This window comes from Thermobia domestica, chromosome 6, assembly GCF_964235325.1.
Source record: "Thermobia domestica chromosome 6, izTheDome1.hap1.1, whole genome shotgun sequence".
Taxonomy (NCBI): Eukaryota; Metazoa; Arthropoda; class Insecta; order Zygentoma; family Lepismatidae; genus Thermobia; species Thermobia domestica.
In genome coordinates this window covers 196,796,631-196,822,051 of record NC_137459.1, presented here as the reverse complement: position 1 = coordinate 196,822,051, position 25,421 = coordinate 196,796,631, and the positions used below count along the sequence as shown (strand labels likewise).

Below are 25,421 nucleotides of genomic sequence, written 5' to 3'. Positions count from 1 at the left end.
ATTACGACCTTATGAACTTGTATAAGAAACAGAATGTACTTAAATTGAGACACGAATTATGCGAAATATCGGACTTTGAATCTAACTTGTTTGGTGATCCAACCCAAGACTACACATAGCAAAGGTGAGTGCCTTAGCTCCCACCACAAGGTTCAGGAAGTTCGTGTTATAAAGTGTAAATTAAACAGAGATGTGAAACGCTAATAAAGCGTTTGGTCAATTAGAAACAAAATATATTGTAGTAATAATGTACCCTATTTGTTAAGATCATGAATGTTATATTCTGTTTTTAAAATGAGAGTCAAAGCAGAATGTATTGGATAATAAATGAGATATTGTAAAATTTCAATTTCGGTCCGATTTAATACATTCGTGCTGCTATGTGTTGCGTTATCCGTTAGTAGCTATTGATCAATTCTGATTCAAAGGAAGAAAATAAACTACTGTATAGTACTGGAGTTAATTTAATAGAGTTTAATTGTATAGGCACTACTGAGGCTATATGAGACAAAGTCTATTGGTAAAAAGTGAAATATGTGTTACTATTAGGGTTTTAACCCAGATATGATATACCCACTGACGATTGAACCTGGAACACACGCATGGAAAGTATTAGCGCTAGCAAATTAGCTATGAAGATGTACAGCGTACCATAATTGTCAAGAATGAAGGCGAAAAATAAGAAGCGGAAACGACAGACTGTACGATAATAATACTTTCACAATTTTAATTCCACACTATTTATTTCGAGACTTTCGAGACGAGACCGAGATTTGGGCCTCGAGACCGAGACCGAGATCGAGACAAACATCTTTTGACCAAGACGAGACAGATACCGAGACGGCGATTTTTGACTCGAGACGAGACCGAGACCGCTGTTTATCAACCGAGACGAGACCGAGACTGTACAAAGTCTTGTCTCGTCTCGTCTCGATACCATCCCTAGATTTCAGTATTTACACTCTTTTAATTCATTATAAAAATATGGTAACTTAACATTTTACTTGTAGCTACAAGTGGCTACTTTATTGGTTCAAGCAAAACGAAAAAGTTATCTCCAGCGGGAATCGAAACCGAGACCCTTGGCACGTGAGTCACAGATACTACTGATTCTGCCACGTCGTCACTTGGTAAACTTGCGCAATGTACGACATATGGGACGAGTCGAAAGCTTTAAGACGTCTTTTCTCTGCTATATTAGGCCATTGCGCTCTCCCAGTTTGCAATATGAACACTTTGAATGTGCACTATCACCTTGGAAAAATGGCCCCGAAGTTCATTTACCAAAGTATGCTTTCTTTTGGTGTGATACGTTCGACGAATCTGTTACCTTAAAGAAAAGAAAAAAATTGTCTAAATCAATTGCGCGTTAGTCACTCTTAAAGGTTTCTTCGAGTCCCACCAAAGTAGTGGGTGAGTTTGATCACAGTAACCGCACTTAGAATTGAGGGGCTTAGTGGAAAAGGGGCGCATTCCACAAAATTTGGAAAATCGACATATCTATAAATATGGATACATGGAACTGTCCGGTATATTGAGCAGAAGTGTTAGGACTCAACTCACAAGTAAACCTTACGTTTGGGTGAATCGAGTTGCTGATTGAGACACATATGAGAAAATAGTACTAAATGTGGTCAGTATTTCAGTGAAGTTGTAGGTGCGAAGCTCCAGGGGTTTAGGAGATACAGCTACCAGAACATCACATGGAAGTACAGAATAGTCTTCATACAGTTGGAGGTAAAAGCCCTGCAAGACCTCTTGTAACGACAAAAGGTGAATAACAAATATATGGGTACATATTAGGACTAGGGGGAAGTCATATAGTAAGGGTATACCTGGCGGCGGCCATCTTGAAATCCGCCATTTTGAATTAAGGTTAAGGTTTTAAAATAGGAATAGGGTCATATGATACATGATTTAAGGCGCAAATTTAATCAGAAGAACAATGGTGGCGTTAATTTTGATTTACGCGCAATTGGTAAAAAGTTACAGGGAAATTAAATATTGTTGGAGCATATGTATTAATCCTTTACCCCACCTTGTAAATTATGTGTTAATGATAATAATTAAATAAAAAGCAGGTGGATAAATATTAGGTTTATGGTAAGAGTTGCCTTGATGGCGGCCATGTTCAAATTCGCCAATTTTAATCAGACAAAAGTTTTAAACAAAACGCATAACAGTGACACCTTATTAATAGCAAATTTTACCATAAATCCAACGGTATAACCATTTTTGCTTTATCATTAACCAGCACAAAATTAAATGGGAATAGAGTAATGCAATAGATGACTTCGGGCTAGAAGTTAATCAGAAATACAATGGTGGCGTTACATTGTTAGTTGTTTGATGCTATACTTGCACGCCATTTCCTTGTTTTTCTTGTATCCTGTTCACATCTATTTCAAGCTGCAACAATATTTAATTTCCCTGTAACATTTTACCAATTGCGCGTAAATCAAAATTAACGTCACCATTGTTCTTCTGATTAAATTTGCGCCTTAAATCATGTATCACATGACCCTATTCCTATTTTAAAACCTTAACTTTAATTCAAAATGGCGGATTTCAAGATGGCCGCCGTCAGGTATACCCTTACTATATGACTTCCCCCTAGTCCTAATATGTACCCATATATTTGTTATTCACCTTTTGTCGTTACAAGAGGTCTTGCAGGGCTTTTACCTCCAACTGTATGAAGACTATTCTGTACTTCCATGTGATGTTCTGGTAGCTGTATCTCCTAAACCCCTGGAGCTTCGCACCTACAACTTCACGGAAATACTGACCGCATTTAGTACTACTTTCTCATATGTGTCCCAGTCAGCAACTCGATTCACCCAAACGTAAGGTTTACTTGTCAGTATACTATGGATCGAATAAGCGCAGGACGAAAATGAAGAAATATTTGTATCAAAAATGTTAGTGGAAAAATGACGTATAGCCTTTCAACTGCAAATCGTCAGTGGAAAAAGGACGTATCTCGCTTTCAGCTATATTGTGAATGTGTGGTGATATGACACTATCGGTCATTGGTTATGAACCTAGAAATCGACCAAGCGTGACCGCTAATACACGTTGCTGTTGAAAGTAATAATGGCTGCTATTCAGGACGTTGAAAGTAATTTCAGTGTGGGAAATTCGCCTGTTAAACCACGAAAGAGACAACGAAACGAAGAGAAATGGAAGGATAGTGAACGTAAGCCTAATGAGAACGCAGAGAAGAGTTACGTTGGTCGCATAGGTAAGGAAGTACCGGATGATGCAAAGTGATGTGAGATAATGTAAAATAGTGGTATAGATAGGCTATATGAAGGATATCGATTCTGAAACCAAAGATAATATTTTAATTTCGTTTTGCAACATGCAAGATTTCAACACGAAAAATGGCTATCTATTTGGGCTAATTTTGAGGTCGGAATGTGAACGTGTGACATTAAAGACAGGAAAAAGTGAATGTCTTTAGGCGCTCCAATACTTTTCATTATCTTCTTCGTCTGTCATCAGGAATGGAAGTTAATATATCCCAAGCAAGCAATTTGCAATGCCCATGGTATTGAACGTAGACTGCGTACCGCCCGTGTTGAATTGAAAACACATACGAATGATATACCTGTGAAACCGTTGGATTCTCCCAAAGAGAACCGTCCAGGTAAACATCACAACCGCCCCCATGCTATTTCGGAAGAAAAACTAGATATTGTCAGGAATCACATTAGGTCGTTTCCGAGATACTGTTCTCACTACAGCAGAGCTGCAAACCCTGAACGTTCATACATAGTTTCGGTACATTCTGCACAACAACTTTACGATTTGTATGTAGAACAATGTAAACAAAGGGAAATAGGTCCAGTGAAATTACATACATATCGATATGTGTTTAATAATGAATTTAACATCACATTTAAAATACCAAACACCGATACATATAAAACTTGTGATTCCATGCTACACATAGAACCTAGACCACCTGAATATCATATACACATTCGTAAAGCCGAAGCAGCCTACCAATCTTTGAGAAATGCAAGACAAGAATGCAAATATATTAACAGCTTCACTATAGCTGCTGCTATGGATTTGAAACAAGCACTTGGAACACGGAAACTGTTTTCTATTTGCAGCAGTTGTGGACGTATTGTTTTGGGTTCCATTTCTGCCATGACGATTCTGTTGTTATGTACGTCTGGTCAGAATCTGTTACTTCTCATGGTGATATTAGAAGCTGTATTCTTCGAGTGATGATGCACCTATCAGAGGATATTCGCAATAGACGTAATTTAATAATGTACAGTGATTCGTGCGTTGGGCAAAATAAAAATTCGGTCATTATGGGACTCTGACTGCACTTGTTAGAAGTCACCGCCCTCCAGACAATACAACATAGATTTTTGGTCCTTGGCCATATATTCCTCCCCTGTGATGCTGATTTCGGTACCACTGAGAGAGTGAAAAAGAAAACACAATCTATGTACACCCCCGCCCAAGTCACTCTGATAAAACAGCACGCAAAAAGAAGCCATTTCAAGTCATCGAAATGACAACAGAAGACATGAAGATTGTATCAACGTTACGATCTGTTGTGATATTTCGTAAGAAAACAGAAGATGGAAAAGACTTCAATATGAGAGCAGTGACTGGCATGAAATTTATGAAAGGCAGTCAACTAGTCCAGGTGAAATACACATACTCGACATGTGAGCCTAGCAGTACTCTACGTTTGCAGCGAGGAAGAGGACGACCGCGCTCTTTGCAAGGTATGGTTTTGGTATCCAAGTATCCTGAAGGAAGACCTGTTCAGAAGCCTAAGTACGATAATCTAATGAGCATGTTAAACTACATTCCAACCATCTACCACGAATATTACAGATGTCTAAAATGCAACAATAACGACAGGGGTAGAGGATATTGACAGTAGCGATATCAAGTGATATTGTGAAGTGTCTCTTCAGGGACGTTAGTACTGTGTCCTGGGTAATAGCTTATTGTACAGTATGTGTATCATACTAGTAGTAGGGACCGACGTATGGCCGAATGACTCATCCTCACTCTCTTTTACGACCGGGATTTTTGAACTTCGTTCCCTTTTACGGCTAAGATGAGTGCTTTGGTACCTCGATTCTGATTGGCTGAGAGAAGTCACGTGACGTTAGGCCCCGCCCACGCGGGAAATTCAAATTTTCCAGGTCACGTGGTATGACGTCATGAGTCACCCTGTGGGGAAATCCCTCATTTCCTTTTATGACCGGGATTTTTGAAATTTGTTCCCTTTTACGGGTAAGATGTGTGATTCTGATTGGTTGATAGCTGTCACGTGATCTTAGACCCTGCGATATTTGAAATTCGTTCCCTTTTACGGGTAAGATGAGTGTTTATGATTGGCTGACAGAGGTCACGTGATCTTAGGCCCAGGGATTTTTTAAAATTCGTTCCCTTTTATGGGTAAGATGAGTGGTTTGGTACCTTGAATTTGATTGGTTGATAGAGGTCACGTGATCTTAAGCCCCTGTGACTTTTGAAATTTGTTCCCTTTTTACGAGTAAGATGAGTGCTTTGGTGCCTCGATTCTGATTGGCCGACAGAGGTCACATGATCTTAGACCCCCCACACACCCCATGAGTGAAATATAGAGCGATATGTCGGTGATCACCCTAGACCTGTATTTTAGAATTTTGTTCCCTTTTTATGGTTATCCTTAAAGTTCCCATGAAGGGTTCAACCTCCTCCTTAAATAACCCTTTTATGGTATGATATTGTACTGAAGTTTACATTAAATATTATCGTTCTCTCTTTGACAGATAAGATGATTCTTACCTTGATGGAGATCCTGTCCTTGAATTAGTAGCCTATGTCTCTGGAAGTAACAATGGTGAAAGAGGGGTGTTGCTTGTAGATTTCTTATAACACATTGTTGTGAGTTTAAGCGATTTATTGCTCAGTAAGCGCTTCATTAATGGAAACAGTGTTGCCAGATTTTTTTACCTAAACTGCTCCGATTCTTTTCGAAACGGTTCCGCAGAGTGCAAGAAATTTTAAACTAAAAATTTTTCGAACTAAAAAATTTCAAAACTAAAAAAATTTTCAAACAAAAAAATTTTCGAACTAAAAATTTTGAAACAAAAAAAAGTTTCAAACAAAAAATTTTCGAACCCAAAAAAAAATTTCGAACTAAAAAAATTGAAAGAAAATTTTGTCGAACTAAAACATTTTTTAAAAACAAAAGTTTCGAACTAAAGATGTAAATCACATCTAAAAATTTTCAAATCAAACTTTTTATCGAACTAAACTTTTAAAATTTTCGAACTAGAAATTTAAACCAAGTTTAAGAAAAAATCCTAAGAAATGTTTTTTCAGGAATCGAACTCAGGTCTTTCAAACCAAAGATGTGTATGCTAACCGCTTAAATGAATTCGGTTTTAATCGATCTTGGTGGGTTTCGAACCATGGTCCTTGAAAAGGATACACATATACTTTAAGAAAATAAATCTGACAGTGTAACGCTTCGCAAATCAAACTTTTTATCGAACTAAACTTTTAAAATTTTCGAACTAGAAATTTAAACCAAGTTTAAGAAAAATCCTAAGAAATGTTTCTCCAGGAATCGAACTCAGGTCTTTCAAACCAAAGATGTGTATCCTAACCGCTTAGCTATGAATGAATTCGGATTTAATCATGCTTGGTGGGTTTCGAACCATGGTCCTTGAAAAGGATACACATACACTTTAAGAAAATAAATCTGACAGTGTAACGCTTCCGTTCGTGGATTAAAATAAAATGCTGATAGACTTCTTTGTGTGACGACATAGAAGCACATATGATTGAAAAATGCAAACGTCAGCGGATCGCATTACTTTTGTTTTACTACGAACGTGTCAGCATGATTCATGAAAAAAGCAAACATTGACATTCACGTGTGGAATATGAGGAAAATGAAATGTCGTCACAGTTACGACATGTAGTGACATGATCCTGGCAGAAGGGAATTGGCATCGAAATTGCGATACTAGATGTTGTAACTATTGAGAAACGTGAATGACGTCACGATCGATTGTTACACATCGTTTTGGTTCGTGATTCATGACAAAAGCAGCGAGCGTTTTGATTGGTTCGTTGTGATGTCATTTTATAAATTTCCTCGTTTCTGATTGGCTGACGGTGACATCGTTTTCGCAGCGACCTAAATAAAAATCTAAATTTCATTTTTCAAATCCTACATCGCTCTCAACTAGCGAGTGAAGAAGATCTCCTTTTAAAAGTGTTTTCATTTAAGCTTCATTGCACCGACTTTTTATTCATTGAATTGAGGTAAGTTCAGTGAGATTTTATTTGTCACCCAAGATTCGAAAATCATTTTTATTTCATATTTGTGGGCGGATCACGAATACACTGTTTTACTTTTAGTACGAAATATTTAGACTATGAAGAAATTAGTGGAATGGGAAAGTGGGAGTACGAATCAGGAACCTCCACACATTAAAAGTAAGCACGATAAATGATATGGTTTAGCGTCCCTTCAGCTTAATGTTGAATGTGAACTCCCGTCGGGAATTGAACCATGGCCAGAAAAATGTGTGCGCTTAGTTTTGAAAAGAATGCATTAGAAAATTTTAGAAACTATGTCTGAGAATAATATGGTTCGATTCCCTTTGAAAGCATTAGCGACCCCTTCAGCTTAACGTGATATTCGAGCAACCGCCCCGGGATTGAACCAAGGCCAGAGGCGTGTACGTCAACCATTTAGCTTAGTTTTGAAAAGAATGTATGATAACGCATGAGAATATTAAATTTCAGAAAAGACTTGACAGCGATCCGATGTGGGAAAGCAAACCCACCGAGGATTGAACCAGGACCTTCCACGTTAGAAGCATGTACGCTAACCACTTAGCCACGAGTGCATGAATATGTGGTTAAAAAGATTTACGCTATACAGATTTTGTTTTGACAATTACGTATGTGTTACGTTAACGGTTGGTGAATCTCTTCAACTTGCAAACGCATCATTTAAAGGTCGTTGTGAGTAGAAAAAATGCTTACGCGTACTTTATCACATCTCAGTACTGTTGAAACATTCATTCATTCATGCATTCTTTTTTATCACTATAGAATGGTAGGTCAGTTACATGCTACAGCAATAAAACACACATTTCAGTAACATAATTATTTTTAAAAAAACTTTGATTTCTAGTACATGTGCTTTCATAATGAGATTCTGAACGTCACCGCCAGGGGAATCAAACTCAGGACCTTTACATGAATTGCTTAGTTAATTATTTATCATGAATGTTATGATTTCCTGGGCTAAGCGGTTAGCATACGTATCTTTGGCGTGGGAGACCGGGGTTCGATTCCCGGCGGGGAGCTCATGTGGTTCGGATTCCACGTTAATCAGTAGGTCCACGTCTCATATAGCCTCGCTGCTGAAAGGGACGCTAAACTAAAAAATCAAAAAATCAACTCAAATTCACGCTGCTCAATTCCTTTTTTCCCATTACATATTTGTTTTACCGTACCTGTTTGTTGTTTTTATTTTTTAATCATGGTCCAATCGGTTTTACTGTTCGCAATGAAATCACTCGTCATTATAGACGATTTATGTACGTTTATGTATTATGAGGTGTACGTCAACCATTTAGCTTAGTTTTGAAAAGAATGTATGATAACGCATGAGAATATTAAATTACAGAAAAGGCTTGACATGCCCCGACGTGGAAAGCAAACCCACCGAGGCTTGAACCAGGACCTTCCACGTCCGAACCATGTACGCTAACCGCTTAGTCACAATAATAATAAAAAAATACGCTATACAGATTTTGTTTCGACAATTACGTATGTGTATCGTTAATGCTCGATGAATCTCTTCAACTTGCAAACGCATCATTTAAAGGTCGTTGTGAGTAGAAAAAATGCTTACGCGTACTTTATCACATCTCAGTACTGTTGAAACATTCATTCATTCATGCATTCTTTTTTATCACTATAGAATGGTAGGTCAGTTACATGCTACAGCAATAAAACACACATTTCAGTAACATAATTATTTTTTAAAAAAACTTTGATTTCTAGTACATGTGCTTTCATAATGAGATTCTGAACGTCACCGCCAGGAATCAAACTCAGGACCTTTACATGAATTGTTTAGTTAAGAATTTATCATAAACGTTATGATTTCCTGTTTATCAGGTGATTAAGATTTTTCTTTCTTCTTTTCTTTTGTAGTAAATTCACGCTGCTCAATTCCTTTTTCCCATTACATATTTGTTTTACCGTAATTGTACCTGTTTGTTTGTTTTCTCCTTTTATTAACATGGCCGAATCGGGTTTTACTGTTCGCAATGAAATCACTCGTCATTATAGACGATTTAACATCGAGGGCAGAATGCTCGAAGTTCAATTCAACGCACCGCCCGTAGGAACCGATATCATACAGTATGTACATAACAGTTTCCAAGCAATGCTGGACCATTTGTTAGCCAATGTCGACGATGAGGCGATGGTTGGTTTATCAGTAATATCGCCACGCAACACGAATAAACCATTTTGGGTGAGTTTTCGCCAAGCCCGAAACTTGACACTGGAAACGATGTGGGCCTCCTTTGAAAGAGTGTTACAAAGTAACAATGCATTTCTCCTGCACGAGCCATTCACCGTGCATTTTCATCGTGTCGATATTCCACGTGGCTATGGTGGTTTGCGGCAAGGAGTACTTCAAAATGGAGAATTGTTACGTTGCAAACGAGGGATTGTACGTGTACAAAATCAAGACTCAAGGTGCCTGGCGTACGCCATTGTTATTGCTATTGGTCTGAAGGCATACAAGAATGTAGATGTGCAACGTTATAAGCAGTATAAGCGTCAATCGAAATATGTTGTGGACCAAGAAGTCGATGCGCTATGTGCAAATGCAGGAGTGAATTTGGATCATGGTGCCAGTGTAAATGAAATTCGACAATTCCAGGCATACCTCAAAGAATATAAAATTACAGTGTATACCAGTTTCACAGGCCATGATATCATGTACGAGGGGCCCAACGACGAAAATCGCACTCCCATAAATTTGATTTGTTTGGCTGGTCACTTTGACATCATCCAATCTTTAACTGCTTGTTTTGCAACCAATTTCTACTGTGAAGCGTGCCATAAAAAGTATGATCAGCGTAACAGACATGTGAAAAAGTGTCCTGTAACATGCTCCAAATGTCTACAGAGACCTCTATGCGACAAGACTCAAACACCGATATTATGCAACGACTGCAATCGTCAATTTTACGGCGAAGAATGTTTTAACAATCATCGTAATATTGTATATCATCGTGGGGAACCTGTATGCAGAATGGTGCAGCAATGTACTAGATGTTACAGAGTATATTCCTTTGTACGAAGTGGAGAACGCATGCATGATTGCAATGAGATCTTTTGCAATGTTTGTAAGAAGATTGTTCCGGGATCCCATCAATGTTTTATGCTTCCTGATCGACAATGCTTGAAACCTGGTGTTCCTTCACTCATGCACGCAAAGAAAGCCTTGTTGATATTCTATGATATAGAATCTATGCAGGACACGAATATTGGCGATAATACGTATGTACACATTCCAAATTTATTGGTTGCACAACAAGTATGTTATGCATGTGTTGAAAACAATAATATCCAGCAGTCTTGCAGTACGTGTGGTCAGCGCCAGCATATTTTCCAAGGAGCGGATCCAGTTTATGATTTTCTCCAGTACTTGCGGGAACGTCGTCCCAATATAAATAGGATTTTCTGTGTCGCGCACAACTCGAAGGGATACGATGGACATTTCATCCTAAAGGCTATGGTAGAACAATGCCAATGGAGACCTGACGTCATATTAAATGGAACCAAGATACTGAGTTTAACGTTGAATAATCTGACGTTCATTGACTCGTTGAACTTCCTACCTATGGCATTAAGTAAATTGTCAAAAGCGTTCAATTTACCCGCAACCAAAGGCTACTTCCCACATTTCTTCAACACCAAGGAGAATCAATCGTATATTGGACCACTTCCGGAAACAAAGTATTATGGTGCAGATGAAATGGCCGTCGAAGACAGAAACAAGTTCATGCAGTGGTACAACGATCATCGTAATGACACGTTTGATTTTCAGAAAGAAATTCTCAAGTATTGTATTCAAGATGTCAATGTACTGCGACAAGCATGCGTTTCGTTTATGACGTCATTTGAAACAGAAACCAAAGTGAATCCCTTCTTGGAGACAATCACGATTGCCAGTGCTTCCAATTTAGTATTTCGCCGGAATTTCCTTAAACCCAACACTATTGGAATTCTACCGGCACATGGCTATCGATGGAGAAGTACCCAATCGATCGCTGCAATGCAATGGCTGGCCTACATTGAAAAAAGCGAAGAAAAACAAATCTTACATGCGGCCCGACAAAAAGAAGTGTTTATTGCGGGATTCCATGTTGATGGCTACTACCAAGATCCTGAGACGTTAGAGGAGCACGTCTACGAGCATGCCGGCTGCTTTTACCACGGGTGTAAAGTATGTTTTACTACAGGCCGTAATCAGCCCATCTACAACAATCCAGAAGACACCATGGAATTCCGTTATGAACGAACGCAAAGAAAAAATGCAAGACTGCGTGAATTGGGCTACATTGTACATGAAATGTGGGAGTGCGAATTTAATCAGTTCTTAAAACAAAATCCTGCAATGGCGACGTATCTGAAGAATCACCCGTACATGAACCGCAGACCATTAAATCCAAGAGATAGCTTTTTTGGAGGAAGGACCAATTGCGTGAAATTGTACCACCAAGTCGATGAAAAAGTGGGGGAAGTAATAAAATATTTCGATATTGTCTCGCTTTATCCTTATGTAAATAAGTGTGCTAAATACCCTGTAGGCCATCCACGAATTTATCTACAGGGTGATGAAAATATACCACCAATAAATAAAGTCAATGGTCTGATCAAAATGTCGATATTACCAAGTCGCCATCTTTATCATGGTCTCCTGCCTTACCGATGTAACAAGAAACTACTCTTTCCACTGTGTGCTGCGTGTGCCGAAGAAATGAACCCAGACCCTACAGCAACGTGTACACACAACGATCAGGAGCGGTGCCTCACTGGAACATGGGTATCATATGAAATCCAGAAAGCAATAGAATTAGGATATCAACCGGTGGAAATTTTTGAAATTTGGGATTATGACATTGAACAATATGATCCCATCACGAAAACAGGTGGCTTGTTCACGGAATATATCAATACGTTTTTGAAATCAAAAATGGAAGCGTCTGGCTGGCCTAGTTCCTGTGTGACCGAAGAAGACAAATCAAAATTCATACAAACCGTCCTGGAGCGTGAAGGTATTGCATTGGATCCGTCCAAAATTGAAAATAATCCTGCACGAAGAAGTTTATCTAAGCTCTGTTTGAACTCATTATGGGGAAAGCTTTGCCAAAGATCAAACTTTAGCCAGACCACAATTATTGATCGGCCGGAAGAATTTTATGAAAAACTCACTTCCCCCGACATTAAACTCCATCAAATTGTACCCATCAATGATACGATGTTGTATGCGTTCTGGGAGTACAATGAACATGTGCCTGTTCAAAACCGAAACACCAATGTCGTGTTAGGTGCATTTACAACATGTCAGGCACGTCTGGAATTGTACAAGTACCTGGAAATGTTGCAGGAACGTGTTTTATATTTCGACACGGATTCTGTAATATTTACGGAGAAGCCCGGGGAGCCAACCATTGAACCTTCTACGTACTTGGGATGCTTATCGGATGAGATGGAGTCTTACGGACCACGAGCATACATCAAGACATTTGTCAGTGGAGGACCAAAAAATTACAGCCTAGAAATATACAATCCAGATACCAACGTCACCAGTTACATATGCAAAATTAGAGGATTTACATTAAATTACAATGCAGGACAACAATTAAATTTCAATACGCTAAAAGAAATGATTACAAATCAATGCCGTGGACAAGTCACCATCACTATCCCCCATAAGATATGCAGGACCAAAGACCATACCATCGTCACACGAAAGGAAGAAAAAATGTACAGTATCCAGTACACAAAACGTCGATTTAAAGAAATCAATTCGTATGATACGGTTCCGTACGGGTACATTAAAAAACAGAAGATGGAACTGGAAAAAGAAGATGAAGAAGAAAAAACTGTAAATACCCAATAAGGCCGCCATTTCTTTTTTCCTTTTCCTTTTTTTCCACTCCTTAACCACAAAGCAGCAACACCAAGAAGAAAATGAAGTACCCACAAGAGTTCATAAATCATCAACATCACCATCAGTGGAAGAAATGCAGTCATCTCGTACCGAAGGAGGAACCTTGACCATAAAGCTGCAACACCAAGAAAAATGCAGTACCCAGAAAAAGTTCGTAAACATCCATCGGTGGATGAAATGTACCCGAGGAGGAAGATGAACCTAAACAGATCCATCATTTACGAGTAAGTTTTATTTCTCTCTTATCAATATTGACTCATTTTTATTGTTTCAGAAAAAAAAGAAATTCTTAAATTAATCCATCGTTTCTTCTTTTTCTTTCCAGGATACGGCTACAAGATTCGAAGATGATGACGCGTCCAACATATTCATTAAACTAGATCCTGTATTTATTATGTTAATAAACATGTATAGGAAGAGCACATACTTTTCGTTAAAATACAACAAGTTGAAAAAAAATATGTTTTATTATTTCTTGAAACCCTGAACACTTGTTTTCAAATCATGGTAATCTTGAAAATTTAAGGTGAAAAATATATTCAAGATTTGGTTTACATGATTTTGTTCGAAAAATAATTAAAGAATTTTTTAGTGTCCAAAATTTGATTTTTAATTTAGTTCGAAAAAATTTTTAATTTGAAAATTTTCAAATGTGGTTTACATCTTTAGTACGAAACTTATTTTTAAAAATTGGTTCGAAATTTTTTTAAAATTTTTAGTTCGAAAAATTTTGATTTGAAAATTTAGTTCGAAAGTTTTTAGTTTAAAATATTTTTTCGAAAAATTTTTAATTTTTTTTTTAGTTCGAATTTTTTGGGTTCGAAAATTTTTTGTTCGAAAATTTTTTGATTTGAAAATTTAGTTCGAAAGTTTTTAGTTTAAATTTTTTAGTTCGAATTTTTTTTGAAATTTTTGTTTCAAAATTTTTTAGTTCGAAAATTTTTTGTTTGAAAATTTTTTAGTTTTGAAATTTTTTAGTTCGAAAAATTTTTTCGTTTAAAATTTCTTGCACTCTGCGGAACCGTTTCGAAAAGAACCGGAGCAGATTCGGTAAGAAAAAATCTGGCAACACTGTTTCCATAATTGAAGCGCTTACTGAGCGTTTAAAAAATCGCTTAAACTCACAACAATGTGTTATAAGAAATCTACAAGCGACACCCCTCTTTCACCATTGTTACTTCCAGAGACATAGGCTACTAATTCAAGGACAGGATCTCCATCAAGGTAAGAAAGCTGGTAATCATCTTATCTGTCAAAGAGAACGATAATATTTAAGGTAAACTTCAGTACAATATCATGATACCAAAAAAAAAAAAAAGGGTTATTTAAGGAGGAGGTTGAACCCTTCATGGGAACTTTAAGGATAACCATTAAAAAAAAACCAGGTCTAGGGTGATCACCGACATATCGCTCTATATTTCACTCATGGGGTGTGTGGGGGGTCTAAGATCATGTGACCTCTGTCGGCCAATCAGCATCGAGGTACCAAAGCACTCATCTTACTCGTAAAAGGGAACAAATTTCAAAAGTCACAGGGGCTTAAGATCACGTGACCTCTATCAACCAATCAAATTCAAGGTACCAAACCACTCATCTTACCCATAAAAGGGAACGAATTTTAAAAAATCCCTGAGCCTAAGATCACGTGACCTCTGTCAGCCAATCATAAACACTCATCTTACCCGTAAAAGGGAACGAATTTCAAATATCGCAGGGTCTAAGATCACGTGACAGCTGTCAACCAATCAGAATCACACATCTTACCCGTAGAAGGGAACAAATTTCAAAAATCCAGGGTGAGGTCGGGGTGACTCATGACGTCATACCACGTGACCTGGAAAGTTTGAATTTCCCGCGTGGGCGGGGCCTAACGTCACGTGACTTCTCTCAGCCAATCAGAATCGAGGTACCAAAGCACTCATCTTAGCCGTAAAAGGGAACGAAGTTCAAAAATCCCGGTCGTAAAAGAGAGTGAGGATGAGTCATTCGGCCATACGTCGGTCCCTACTACTATACTCGTCTGCAGTGTTGTGTTTACAGTGTGTACGGTTCTAGCATATTAGATTAATTGATTAATTTTGAGTTTTACGTCCCGTTCAGCAGCGAGGCTATATGAGACCTGGACCTACTGATTAACGTGGAATCCGAACCACATGAGCTCCCGCCGGGAATCGAACCTGGGTCTCCCGCGCCAAAGGCACGTACGCTAACCGCTTAGCCACGGAGGAGCTCTCTCTAACATATTAGAGTGAACCGTACAAAAGATATATTTTTGTTCTCTAAAACATGTTATTTGAGTGACGACACGAACATGTGTGGATTTCTCTCTCACTGAGTGAAGTACGTAAACGTTATTTACAAGGACGAACATGGCTTATTGTTGTATTATTCTGTACGTTACATACATGTTCGCGTATTGGAACTTTCATTTTGATCCATTAATATAGAAAGCTCGTATTGTTTTGGCAACTATGATCGTGTGCATATTTTATGTTTATTTCTTCTTAAAGATACATGATATTTTTTTTCTCAAACATATCAGACCTTCCTCTAATATGTGTTGTATTTATATACCTTTCTTCCGTAGTAGAACTTTTGTCAGTTGCAACGCAAAACCTTCTGTTTCTCGAAAACATTAAAATGTGGGATACGCCCCTTTTCCACTAAGCCCCTCAATTGTTAGTACAGATAGCTGTCAGGTGTTTATTATAAACCTGGCACTTTTCACAACGGATCGAGAGTGACGGAGGTGTACGACAAGGCTCTACGTTATGACGGCATTTGAAAATGTAAGCTCCATGCTGTAACAAGTGTTCAATGGCCTGTTGTTTGCTTGTCAGAAAGCGAACTAAGTAGGACCTGTATTGTTACGGATTCGAGTGCATTTTCGAATGCTGACTCCTTCAGCTGTAAGCTCCTCTTCGACCTCAGTGTCAGTTATCTCAGGATCGACACCCTTGATGACCACAGATAATAATGGTGGTTTGCTTGGTGGTGGAGCTTGGGCCTGATGTTCTGGTTGCAAGACAGAAATGTTTGTATTTTTGCCAAAAATTACGAAGGGTGCCTTGTTACGGACATGACGATGAAAATATGGATTTTTTCGATTTCAGTATGACACCATTGTTCGTGAAGCGAATTTCACACAGAGCATTTTTTTTTTTGCAGTGTACCTGGTTAAAGGGTTTTGCCCTTTCTTCGGGGGAGTAATGCGTAAACATTTTGGATGTCATAACATTGTAGTGGGTGTAACTCTTTTGTCTTTATTCACTAATTATTACATAATTCAAACACGCAATCAACAGCAATATAAATCAAAGGAACTATAAATAAACAACAACAAAAATAGCAAAAAAGTGACATGTGCAGTATCAAGACTGTAAGTTAAAAGAACAACAATAATAAATGTACATGAAGGCTAATAAACAGGAAAAAATGCAAGTAACGAGTTGAAATCATATAAACTGAAAAGAATGATATGATGAAATGATAATGAATGAATTGCACTAGGCGCCACATCACTAGGTTTTGTTAGCAAACAGATGAAGTTATCTTCTGTTCCTGGGGCCACTCAGAAACTGATGAAGGCAGGGCAGGCTCATATTAGTTGGTAATCACTGTGCGTATGGTGGATAAACATGAGGTGATAGATGACGTGGATGATAAATGACAATACATCAGGGTCTCTGTTCGCAGGATTCAAGTGGAGGTGATACAGTGTCATATAATGTTGCAGCGGAGAGTCCAAGTATCGTGGTAGTGGATCGTTGTCTCGATCGTAGAGTAGGATATACTGTACCATTTCATGATGTAGCTCAAAACGTGTAGTAATGTTGCGGATTCGAAGTCGTTCCAAATGTGAGAGTAAAAACGGAAAATCAATAAGGTCATACAGGAGCCTAGTTGGACTTGGTAACCTGATTTGATAAGCTAGTCTTAAGGCATGTATCTCCATGATACACAACTTTGGATAATATTTGTCACAAGCAGAGACCCAAGCCGTATGACCATAAGTTAAGGTACTTCTCATGAAGGCTTTGTACGTATGGAGGACTGTAGATGGTTTTAAGCCCCAACTTGTACCAACTAGCCGTTTAAGCAAATTGAGTCTATTTTGGGCTTGAGTGACAACCTTCTTAAGATGTGGGATCCAATATAGTTTACTGTCAAAGACGATGCCAAGGTAAGTCAGAGCCGAATGAACCGGAACTGGTGAATGTTCTACATGGAGACGAAGTAAATTCGAGTTTCGGTACACTCTGGAGCGCCGTCCTGGTGGCAAAAATACAATTTGAAGGCGTCTTCACAGAGTTAATACTCAATCTCCATACATTACACCAGTTGACAAATCTATCAATAGCATGTTGCATAAGTCGAATAATTTGCTGAATAGTACGGGCTGTTAAAAGAACAGCTGTGTCGTCAGCAAACTGATAGATTTGGATGTTGTCGGGTAATCTCAGATCGGAAACGTATAAGAGATAGAGGAGAGGCGACAAAGACGAACCTTGACGAACTCCAGAGTGTAAGAAGATTGGATGAGAAAGAGTGCTGTTTATGCATATGTATGCCAGACGCAGTGGCGTAGCAGCTGCCCCCGCAACCCCCGCAGTGCGGGGGGGGGGCGAGGTATAGGGGCCCCGAAGTCTTGCGATGAATAAAGATTTAAAGAAGTAGAACCTCAACCTTACTTCTATCGGTTTTACAACTAGGGCCCCTTCTCTATACTTTGCGGGGGGGCCCGCAAAAGTGTGCTACGCCACTGGCCAGACGTCCTGGAGGATGAAGCGTAAGAAGGGATTGATGAAGCGTATATAGGAAATAGGTAATACATATTGATGTAGTTTATAAATAAGCCTATGATGCCAAATTTTATCAAATGCTTTCTCAGAGTCAAACGTGACTAAACAGAAAGGAAGGCCTCTGTTATATTGGTTATAGACGGCGGCCGTAAGACGAAATAGCTGATCAAAGGTGCTGAAATGAGGCCAGAAACCAGCTTGATGGGTTGGTAGATGATTGTGACGTCGGATATGACAATGAAGTCGGCGAACAAGAATCCGTTCCAAGATTTTACAGAGGCAGCTAGTTAAGTGAATTGGTCGATACGACTGAACATCTAATGGTGGTTTCTTTGGCTTGGGAAATAATAGAACTTTGGAGTACTTCCAATCAAGTGCAAAGAAACCAGTTCGGAGGATGAAAGTATAAAGATGGCTGAGAAATAGAAGAAACGTAGCAGACGCATGTTTGATGAGTACATATGTATTACAATCAAATCCAGGTGCAGTATTGCGTTTGTTTCGTAGACTTGTGGTGATATCGTCTGTTGTTATAACCTGCGTAAGCGGATTATTTCGTTCGAGTAGATGATTATCCGACGGTTGTAAGTGAGCTGATGTCGGATCAGTTTGGCGGTTGATGATGGATCGAAGTCGTTGTGGAGTGTGCCACAAAGGTATGGGAGTGAATATATCTTTAAAGAAAAATAATGCGAATGTATTTGCCTTCTCAGTGTCAGTAGTGAGAGCTTGTTGTAAATGAGCGGATATGGCGTGCGTAAAGTTGTGCCAGTAAGTTGATGAAACTTACACCAATATTTGCTGGGATGAGTTTTGGTAGCCAGATTATTGCATGTACGGATCCACTGTCGTTTATTGTACGGAACTATGTAGTTATGTGTTATGCGTAGGTACTGTCGATGTAATCCAAGGGCTTCCAAATTGCCGCTCAATCGGTACTCTCGATAAGCTCTACGTAACGCTGTTATTAATGAAAGATATCGTGGCGGTAATGTAGGCTTATGAAGATGTGCGGTAGTAGTAGGAATGAATCGATCAGCCGCATTTTGAACTGCTTCAGTTAGTGCAGTGGTTACTAGATCGAGGTTATGTTGTGAATTAGGCACAGTGAATGCAATGATGGCAGCGTCAAGTGCTGAACGGTATTGATCCCAATCAGCCTGATTGTAACAGTAGACTTTCTTGGCTGGCAATGGATGTGAGAATTGTGCAATGCAGCGCAACTCTAACTTAATAGGTACATGATCACTGCCTATAGAGTCTAGTATCGAAATGGTGATAAACTGAGTCAGAGAATATGAGGTAGTAACAACATCAGGAGTAGTCTTACTAGCTGGCCGTGCAGGTTTAGGTAGAATATGAAATTCGCCGGTAGTGGTATTTTGAACAAAATCAAGAAAGTGCTGTTTGTCTCGCTGGGTACGACTTTGGAAATTTATGTCTGCTGCCATAATGACGTAATGCTTAGAGTGGAAGTCAATGAAACGAAAGAAGTCATAGTTCAGTTGTTTTTCAGGGCGAAAATAGATTGTAGCGAAGGTGACTGTACGACCTTGAAAATAGATAGTAATTATGTTATGTTCAGGAACAGTAATATTATGAGGTATTATGGTGGATCGATATGGCAGGCGATTGCAAATACCGATATCTGTGCCACCATAAAGACGTGGTCCTGACGGGGCATCGTGGCGGACTAAGGTATACTTCGGTATGTAGCAATTCAGGTAAGGAGCCAGATATGTTTCGTTCAATGCAAAAGCTGATATGTGTTCCTCCTACAGTAATTGGATGAAAAGTACTTGATGTGTCAGTAAAGAGCGGATGTTCAGAAAGAGTAACGTGTAAGCCATAGTAAACATACAGAATAAATTAGAGATGAATTTCGCCATATTACACGTAAACTTCAAGGGGCTGGATTTGAAAATGTACTGTGGGTCCAGGATAGGTGACATGAAGCTGAATATTAAACCGTATTTTAGCAGCGTGAATGATTTGACCAAGTATGTGTGTGCGAAGAAAAGGATGGATATTTTGTAAAGTAATGGTGATAAAGCGTCAACGATAACTGGATGAAGTAATGAGTTGGCAAGTGGCGTCGGAGGATCAACAGAGTGAATAGGCGCTTTGCATTTGTAGCTGTATGTCGGATGTTTTTCAGGACATGCATTGCAACTACTGTAATTGATTTTTGACTATTTTGCGTTTCGTCATGCTCCGCAATATTTGCGAAGACTGGTGCAAAATAACGTACAGATACAGAATGAGGGTGCACTTTCATCGGGAATACAGTCGAATGTAGGAATGCAAGAAGGAGGCCACGACTAGAATTCATCAAGCAAGTAATGGAGGATGCTGTCTGCCCGAAATTTTTGACAATGAAGATGCAAGCAGAAGATCGCGTCGCTTGGGGAGTCATTCCGTACCCGTCTTCGTATAAGTCTACGTACACCAACGGAACGTAAAAATTTATCATAATTGTTATGAAAGTAATTGGAAAATAAATCAGAAGTTTTGCGTTACATTGACTGAAAACATCACAGAATATATATTGACGCTGGAAACTGGAGAGCTGTTGCAAACAAATCTTCGGATTGAAAACTGAAGAAGACTGAATGAGGTGCTAGATCAGTAGTTATGCTGAAAATTCATATAAATGAAATAATAAGCATGGTTGGCAACACAGACTGACTGGAAGATGGACCGGAATTTGATTTAAAATTTGTTGCAGTCAATCGACAGAAGCAAATGCTCACAAAAACTACCATTGTTTAACCTGAACTGATATTTACATGAAAAAACATTTATTGTGTCATCATAAGTTTATAATTTGGAAGGTGTTTCCGAAATTGAAGTATTGCTTGTATGTTTAAAAAACATTGATTTGATTAGTGCCACGAAGTCATTCACAATGGGTACTTCCGGTTGATACATGGAATTGTTTACATCCTATATTAGAGTTTTGATACCAGGTGTTTTTTCCTTCAACAGTTTCGTGAATATGCTTAACAGGTTTAGAAATGCATTATTCAACGTAGTTGGAGGAATTGAACCTGTCCCTGAGTTAAGAGATTCAGAAAATCGTCCTGATGATAAGACTCTGAGCCCTAAGTTTCCGTATACAAGACCACACTTTTTACAATTTCACACAGATGAAGAGATACAAGTGTCGGCGGACCATCATCTTCGCCCAATAATAGTACCAAGAGATATTTCAAAATTACCATGGAATAGTGGTTATGCAGAGTAAGATATTTACATATGTTTTGTATATTTTGAAATTCGTTGACGTTTACTAATCATCCCCTTAGTGTTAAACATATGCTTGATTGTTTACATATATTTTGTTACAGATACAAAGATGGGAGAAAATATTTTGTGAGTTAATAATAGCGATTTCAATGCTTTTGGAGAATTCTTCATGAATTTTTAGGCAGTATACCGTGTCTATTTACTAATTAACGGATCAATAGTCCAGTTAAAAAATGGACAGAACATGTACAGAGGTTCACTGTTATTTGACAATCCTGTTATGATTGAAATTATTTGAAAAAACGATAACTGTTAAAATAATAACATGTTAATTTTTCATTATTTCGAAACATGTAGTTTCTGCAACTCTTTGAAGCAATACAGGTTTCACAATGGATAAATTAAGAAAACAGTGCGTATGTATTTTTAATAGGTAAAACGCAGCCAGTATAGTGTTGTCATTGTATGATGTTGGAAAGAAGAAATTCCATATGTGAGATTCAGATTTTCCTTTGTTTGTAAGCTACCGTTACACTGATACCATACGGGGAAGTAAACATGTTGTGTGTTCGGACAATGTTTAGCAGAAGGGGTCCAGCTATTTTTCCTAAAAAGAAAAAAAAAGTTACAGTTTCCGTAATTTCTGTTCACATTAGGGTAGTTTAGGTTAGGTTAGGTTAGTTTGTTAGATTATATTAGTGTAGGAGTCCAGCATGATTTTCGAAAAAGTGATATAATTTTGCTTCTTTCTATTAATATTAGGTTAGTTTAGGTTAATTTTGGTTAGGTTATGTTAGGTCTAAGTACTTGCAGCTTCCATTTCTTCCGTAAATTTTGTATTTTTTACACACTTGTGGACTCCTTTTGCTAAACATTTACCATTCATTCCTTTACAAACATATAAGTGTGTTTGAATAGCAATATTGGTATCATTACTAAGCATTCCTACATATTTGTAATACAATTTTGGAATGTATATATAGCTCTGAAGCAAGTCTTTGAAAATTTATTGACATTTATTCCGTTAAGACCTGGTAGCTAATGAACAGAGGTAACTGATCAAAACATACAAATCGCTTGCCGAAGGCGATATGCTATTGCCAATTTTGGCTGATAGGATAGGTAATGTTACACTTTGTTCACAACACCATCATTCTATTTTAGGGAGGTACACTTACGATCGTGAAATAATATTTTCTCTTAGCACGAAATGCACTCTTACTGCTTTAGAAAATGTTTCTTAAGGTAGGTGTTGTATTACTGGATATAGATTTAGTTTAGGACGACTGAGTATAAAACACGAACTAGCTTAAACACCAATAAACTTGGGCTAGGTGGTCACTAAAAAGCACGAATGCTAAGTGAGTACTGTCAGCAACGATGGTTATGCTCAGAATTTGAGGATAGTACAGAAAAATTTCATATGTCATAGAAACACATGCTTTGCATGTGGTACGACTTTGCGAAACTTTTATGATCACCTTGTGCACTCCTGTCACATAGCACTTCACTTCATCATGTTTTCCTTATGAAGTAAAATACGGCACGTTTTCCAATCATAATCGACCACACTTGAAAAATGATCATTTTGTTGCCATTTTTTTCCAGTAACATTTCACACTATTGAAAATGCAACTTATCTTATTTTTCCTTATTTTAACAACTTTCCTACACTTTCGACATCGGGTACTTACATTCATTAATCTGTGTCTTTCGTACAATTTCAGCAATTTTCCCCCTTCGTGGTATTTAGCTACACAAAAGTAAACAGTGTTAAATCACAGCCCACACAGTTATTCTCCATTTTCTTAATATACCCCTCCGCAACGGGGTAACCATTCTCCGTAACGTGCGCCATAGCAAAATACTATCCGTCTTTACTATCACCAATATTCAAAAATTAACACTACTTTCTACCCATTTCGTATTCTGTCACGCTCACCAATTCTTTCCGGTAAATTTTTGCGACGGGGCTTAAGGGAACGTAACCCCTTTATTGAATTATTTTCCGGCAGTCTGCGTTGTTTTCACTTGAGCCTATTACAATTTTGCTGAGGGATTGCTGTTAGACAGGGTTGGCAAGAACCATTTTTTTATTGAAAAAAAAACATGTTTTTTTGGTTTAAACCTTTTTTTTTTTTTGTTTAAACCAGGTTTTTTGGTTTAAATAATTTGCTCTATGTATTTATATTACATATGGATAGAAATAAGTTTGTTTCGTCTTGGTGTTATGCAACAACCGGGTTATGCTGGAAGAGGCCACATACGTTTAAAGCGGAATCCAAACCGCTTCTCGGCTTACATCTGAGAGAAACTGTCCTCCATTTGAACTCGTAACCGGAACTAATTGGCCACAAATGCGATACGTCTTCCGACTTACGAAGGACTCCTGATAAAAAAATACGTTGTACTGATCTTTACATACTTGTTAATATGATTGTCAAGAATCATTACAGAAATGCAGAAAGATAAAACACCTGAACAAGTGAAACCATTATACTGAGTTACACATGGACAATTTCAAAATACTAGAGAGTACAGAAGAACTAATTTAGTTCAAGTAAGTTCATTACAACTTTTATTAGTCCAAGTTAAAGAAATACGACTTAATTTGCATATCAATAAGAAAAGCGAACGAAGATACGAATTATTTGAGTCCGTTTTGGCTCTGACCCAATTATACATAAATAGATACCAAAGATACTTGTGATTTCAATAAATGCCTCTCGTGGGGTTTGTATAACCCCTCCCCCCCTCAAAAAAGTACTGCATTTCGATGTTTGTATCAATAGTAAACATTATTAAAACTAATCAATATTTAGAATTTTTCTTTGATTGCAACTGCATAACAATAATAACAAACTATAACAAAACACAAAAGAAACGTTCATAAACTTATAAAAAAGCGAAAGTTGCTTTTGTAGTATAATCTCTTTGAGTAATGAATGGGGAATGTAGATCTGAATATAATACGAATAACATACGGGAGCGAAACGTGATAACCCACAAATATGTATTCGTATTCATCACGATTTTACGAACACTTACACTTTTACGAACATTTTTCATTTTTTTGGTTTAAACCAATTTAAAAAAAAAAAAAAAAAAGTTGGTTTAAACCAGTCAATCCTGGTGTTCGGAGATAGTGAAGGTTTTCCCATAGCTAAACAAGAAGCTATTTGTGCATAAGGCATATATTGTGGCCACTGTCACTATTTTGATATCTGAAGGTATTCTTTTGTTGGCAATTTCGTGTAGATTTTCTTTTATAATCATTACATGTAGTTATCTTGTCCTCGTATTTTTGATTAATAATTTGGCAAGTTTGTATTTTAGGAAATTTATTCATTATTATTGATTCGGTCATTCGATTCAGCGATTTGCTTTATTTGGTTTCATTTTTTGAGAACGAATCTGATCCATTCGTGACTCGCATGATTTCTCAGATGGGTTGACTTGAGTTCTGTGTTTTCTGCGATAGTATCAGAACTGCGGTAACGTATTGTACTCTCTGTCATGGAGATCGGATGAAAGTGTGTTATATTTGTATAAATAGAAATTGTTCTTCGTATTTGAAGCGAGTGTCAGTGAGAAGAGGGATATTCGTGAGTACTTCGAGACTTCTTGTTCGTCACTATATTCAGGAGGCCTTATTACTGCTGAATATACATCTCAAGTTAAAATTTCAGGTGTTTTGTTATATCTCAGGGTCTCTACTGGTCAGGGAATTTTGCATTCAGAAGACTGAAAATTTGCACACTCGTTCAGTGCACCCCTTAATAATTTTCAGATCTCTGCGTGGAAACAGCGGGGTCCAGAGGGGTAACAATGTTTAAAAAAAGAATATTTTTAACAAAAAATAACTTTTTTCGTGATTTTCCCGCCTCAGATGGAGACATAGGAATGGTACCGTTTGAAAGGCTGTTCTATTCTGGAGAAAATGATGTACACTCATGTCCAAAATGATTGTCGTATATTTATAACTGTATTCTTGTTAGAATATAATTTGATAATGATTTTGCAGGGTACTTTTAATACTGATACTATGTGTATAATCGGGAAATGTATATTTGTGGTAAATTTCATAGGAAAAGAATTATAAATACGAAAAT

General features: G+C 37.8%; 3 protein-coding genes across 3 annotated transcripts in view; all 3 read left to right on the top strand.

The window, feature by feature from the left end:
* The first annotated feature begins 6,839 nt into the window (after window positions 1-6,839).
* LOC145687405 (uncharacterized) lies at window positions 6,840-10,398 on the top strand. The gene is made up of 3 exons (XM_081760861.1): window positions 6,840-7,305; window positions 9,217-10,321; window positions 10,381-10,398. The coding sequence occupies exons 2-3, from the start codon at window positions 9,305-9,307 to the stop codon at window positions 10,396-10,398; spliced, it is 1,035 nt and encodes a 344-aa protein (XP_081616987.1). The 5' UTR covers window positions 6,840-7,305; window positions 9,217-9,304.
* A 475-nt stretch (window positions 10,399-10,873) lies between these two features.
* On the top strand, window positions 10,874-13,703 carry LOC145687754 (uncharacterized). The gene is made up of 2 exons (XM_081761201.1): window positions 10,874-13,482; window positions 13,584-13,703. The coding sequence occupies exon 1, from the start codon at window positions 10,922-10,924 to the stop codon at window positions 13,205-13,207; it is 2,286 nt and encodes a 761-aa protein (XP_081617327.1). The 5' UTR covers window positions 10,874-10,921; the 3' UTR covers window positions 13,208-13,482; window positions 13,584-13,703.
* Window positions 13,704-20,743: 7,040 nt separating this feature from the next.
* LOC145688387 (protein phosphatase 1H) overlaps window positions 20,744-25,421 on the top strand; it is a 54,495-nt gene continuing 49,817 nt past the window's right edge. Inside the window, exon 1 of the mRNA XM_081762558.1 lies at window positions 20,744-21,303. Within this exon, the coding sequence (XP_081618684.1) occupies window positions 20,990-21,303 (314 nt within the window). The 5' untranslated portion in view covers window positions 20,744-20,989. The remainder of the gene's footprint in view (window positions 21,304-25,421) is intronic.

Excerpts from the sequence above, each read along its gene's own strand:
- LOC145687754 (XM_081761201.1), top strand. The coding sequence starts at position 10,922 with ATGGCATTAAGTAAATTGTCAAAAGCGTTCAATTTACCCGCAACCAAA.
- LOC145687405 (XM_081760861.1), top strand. The coding sequence starts at position 9,305 with ATGGCCGAATCGGGTTTTACTGTTCGCAATGAAATCACTCGTCATTAT.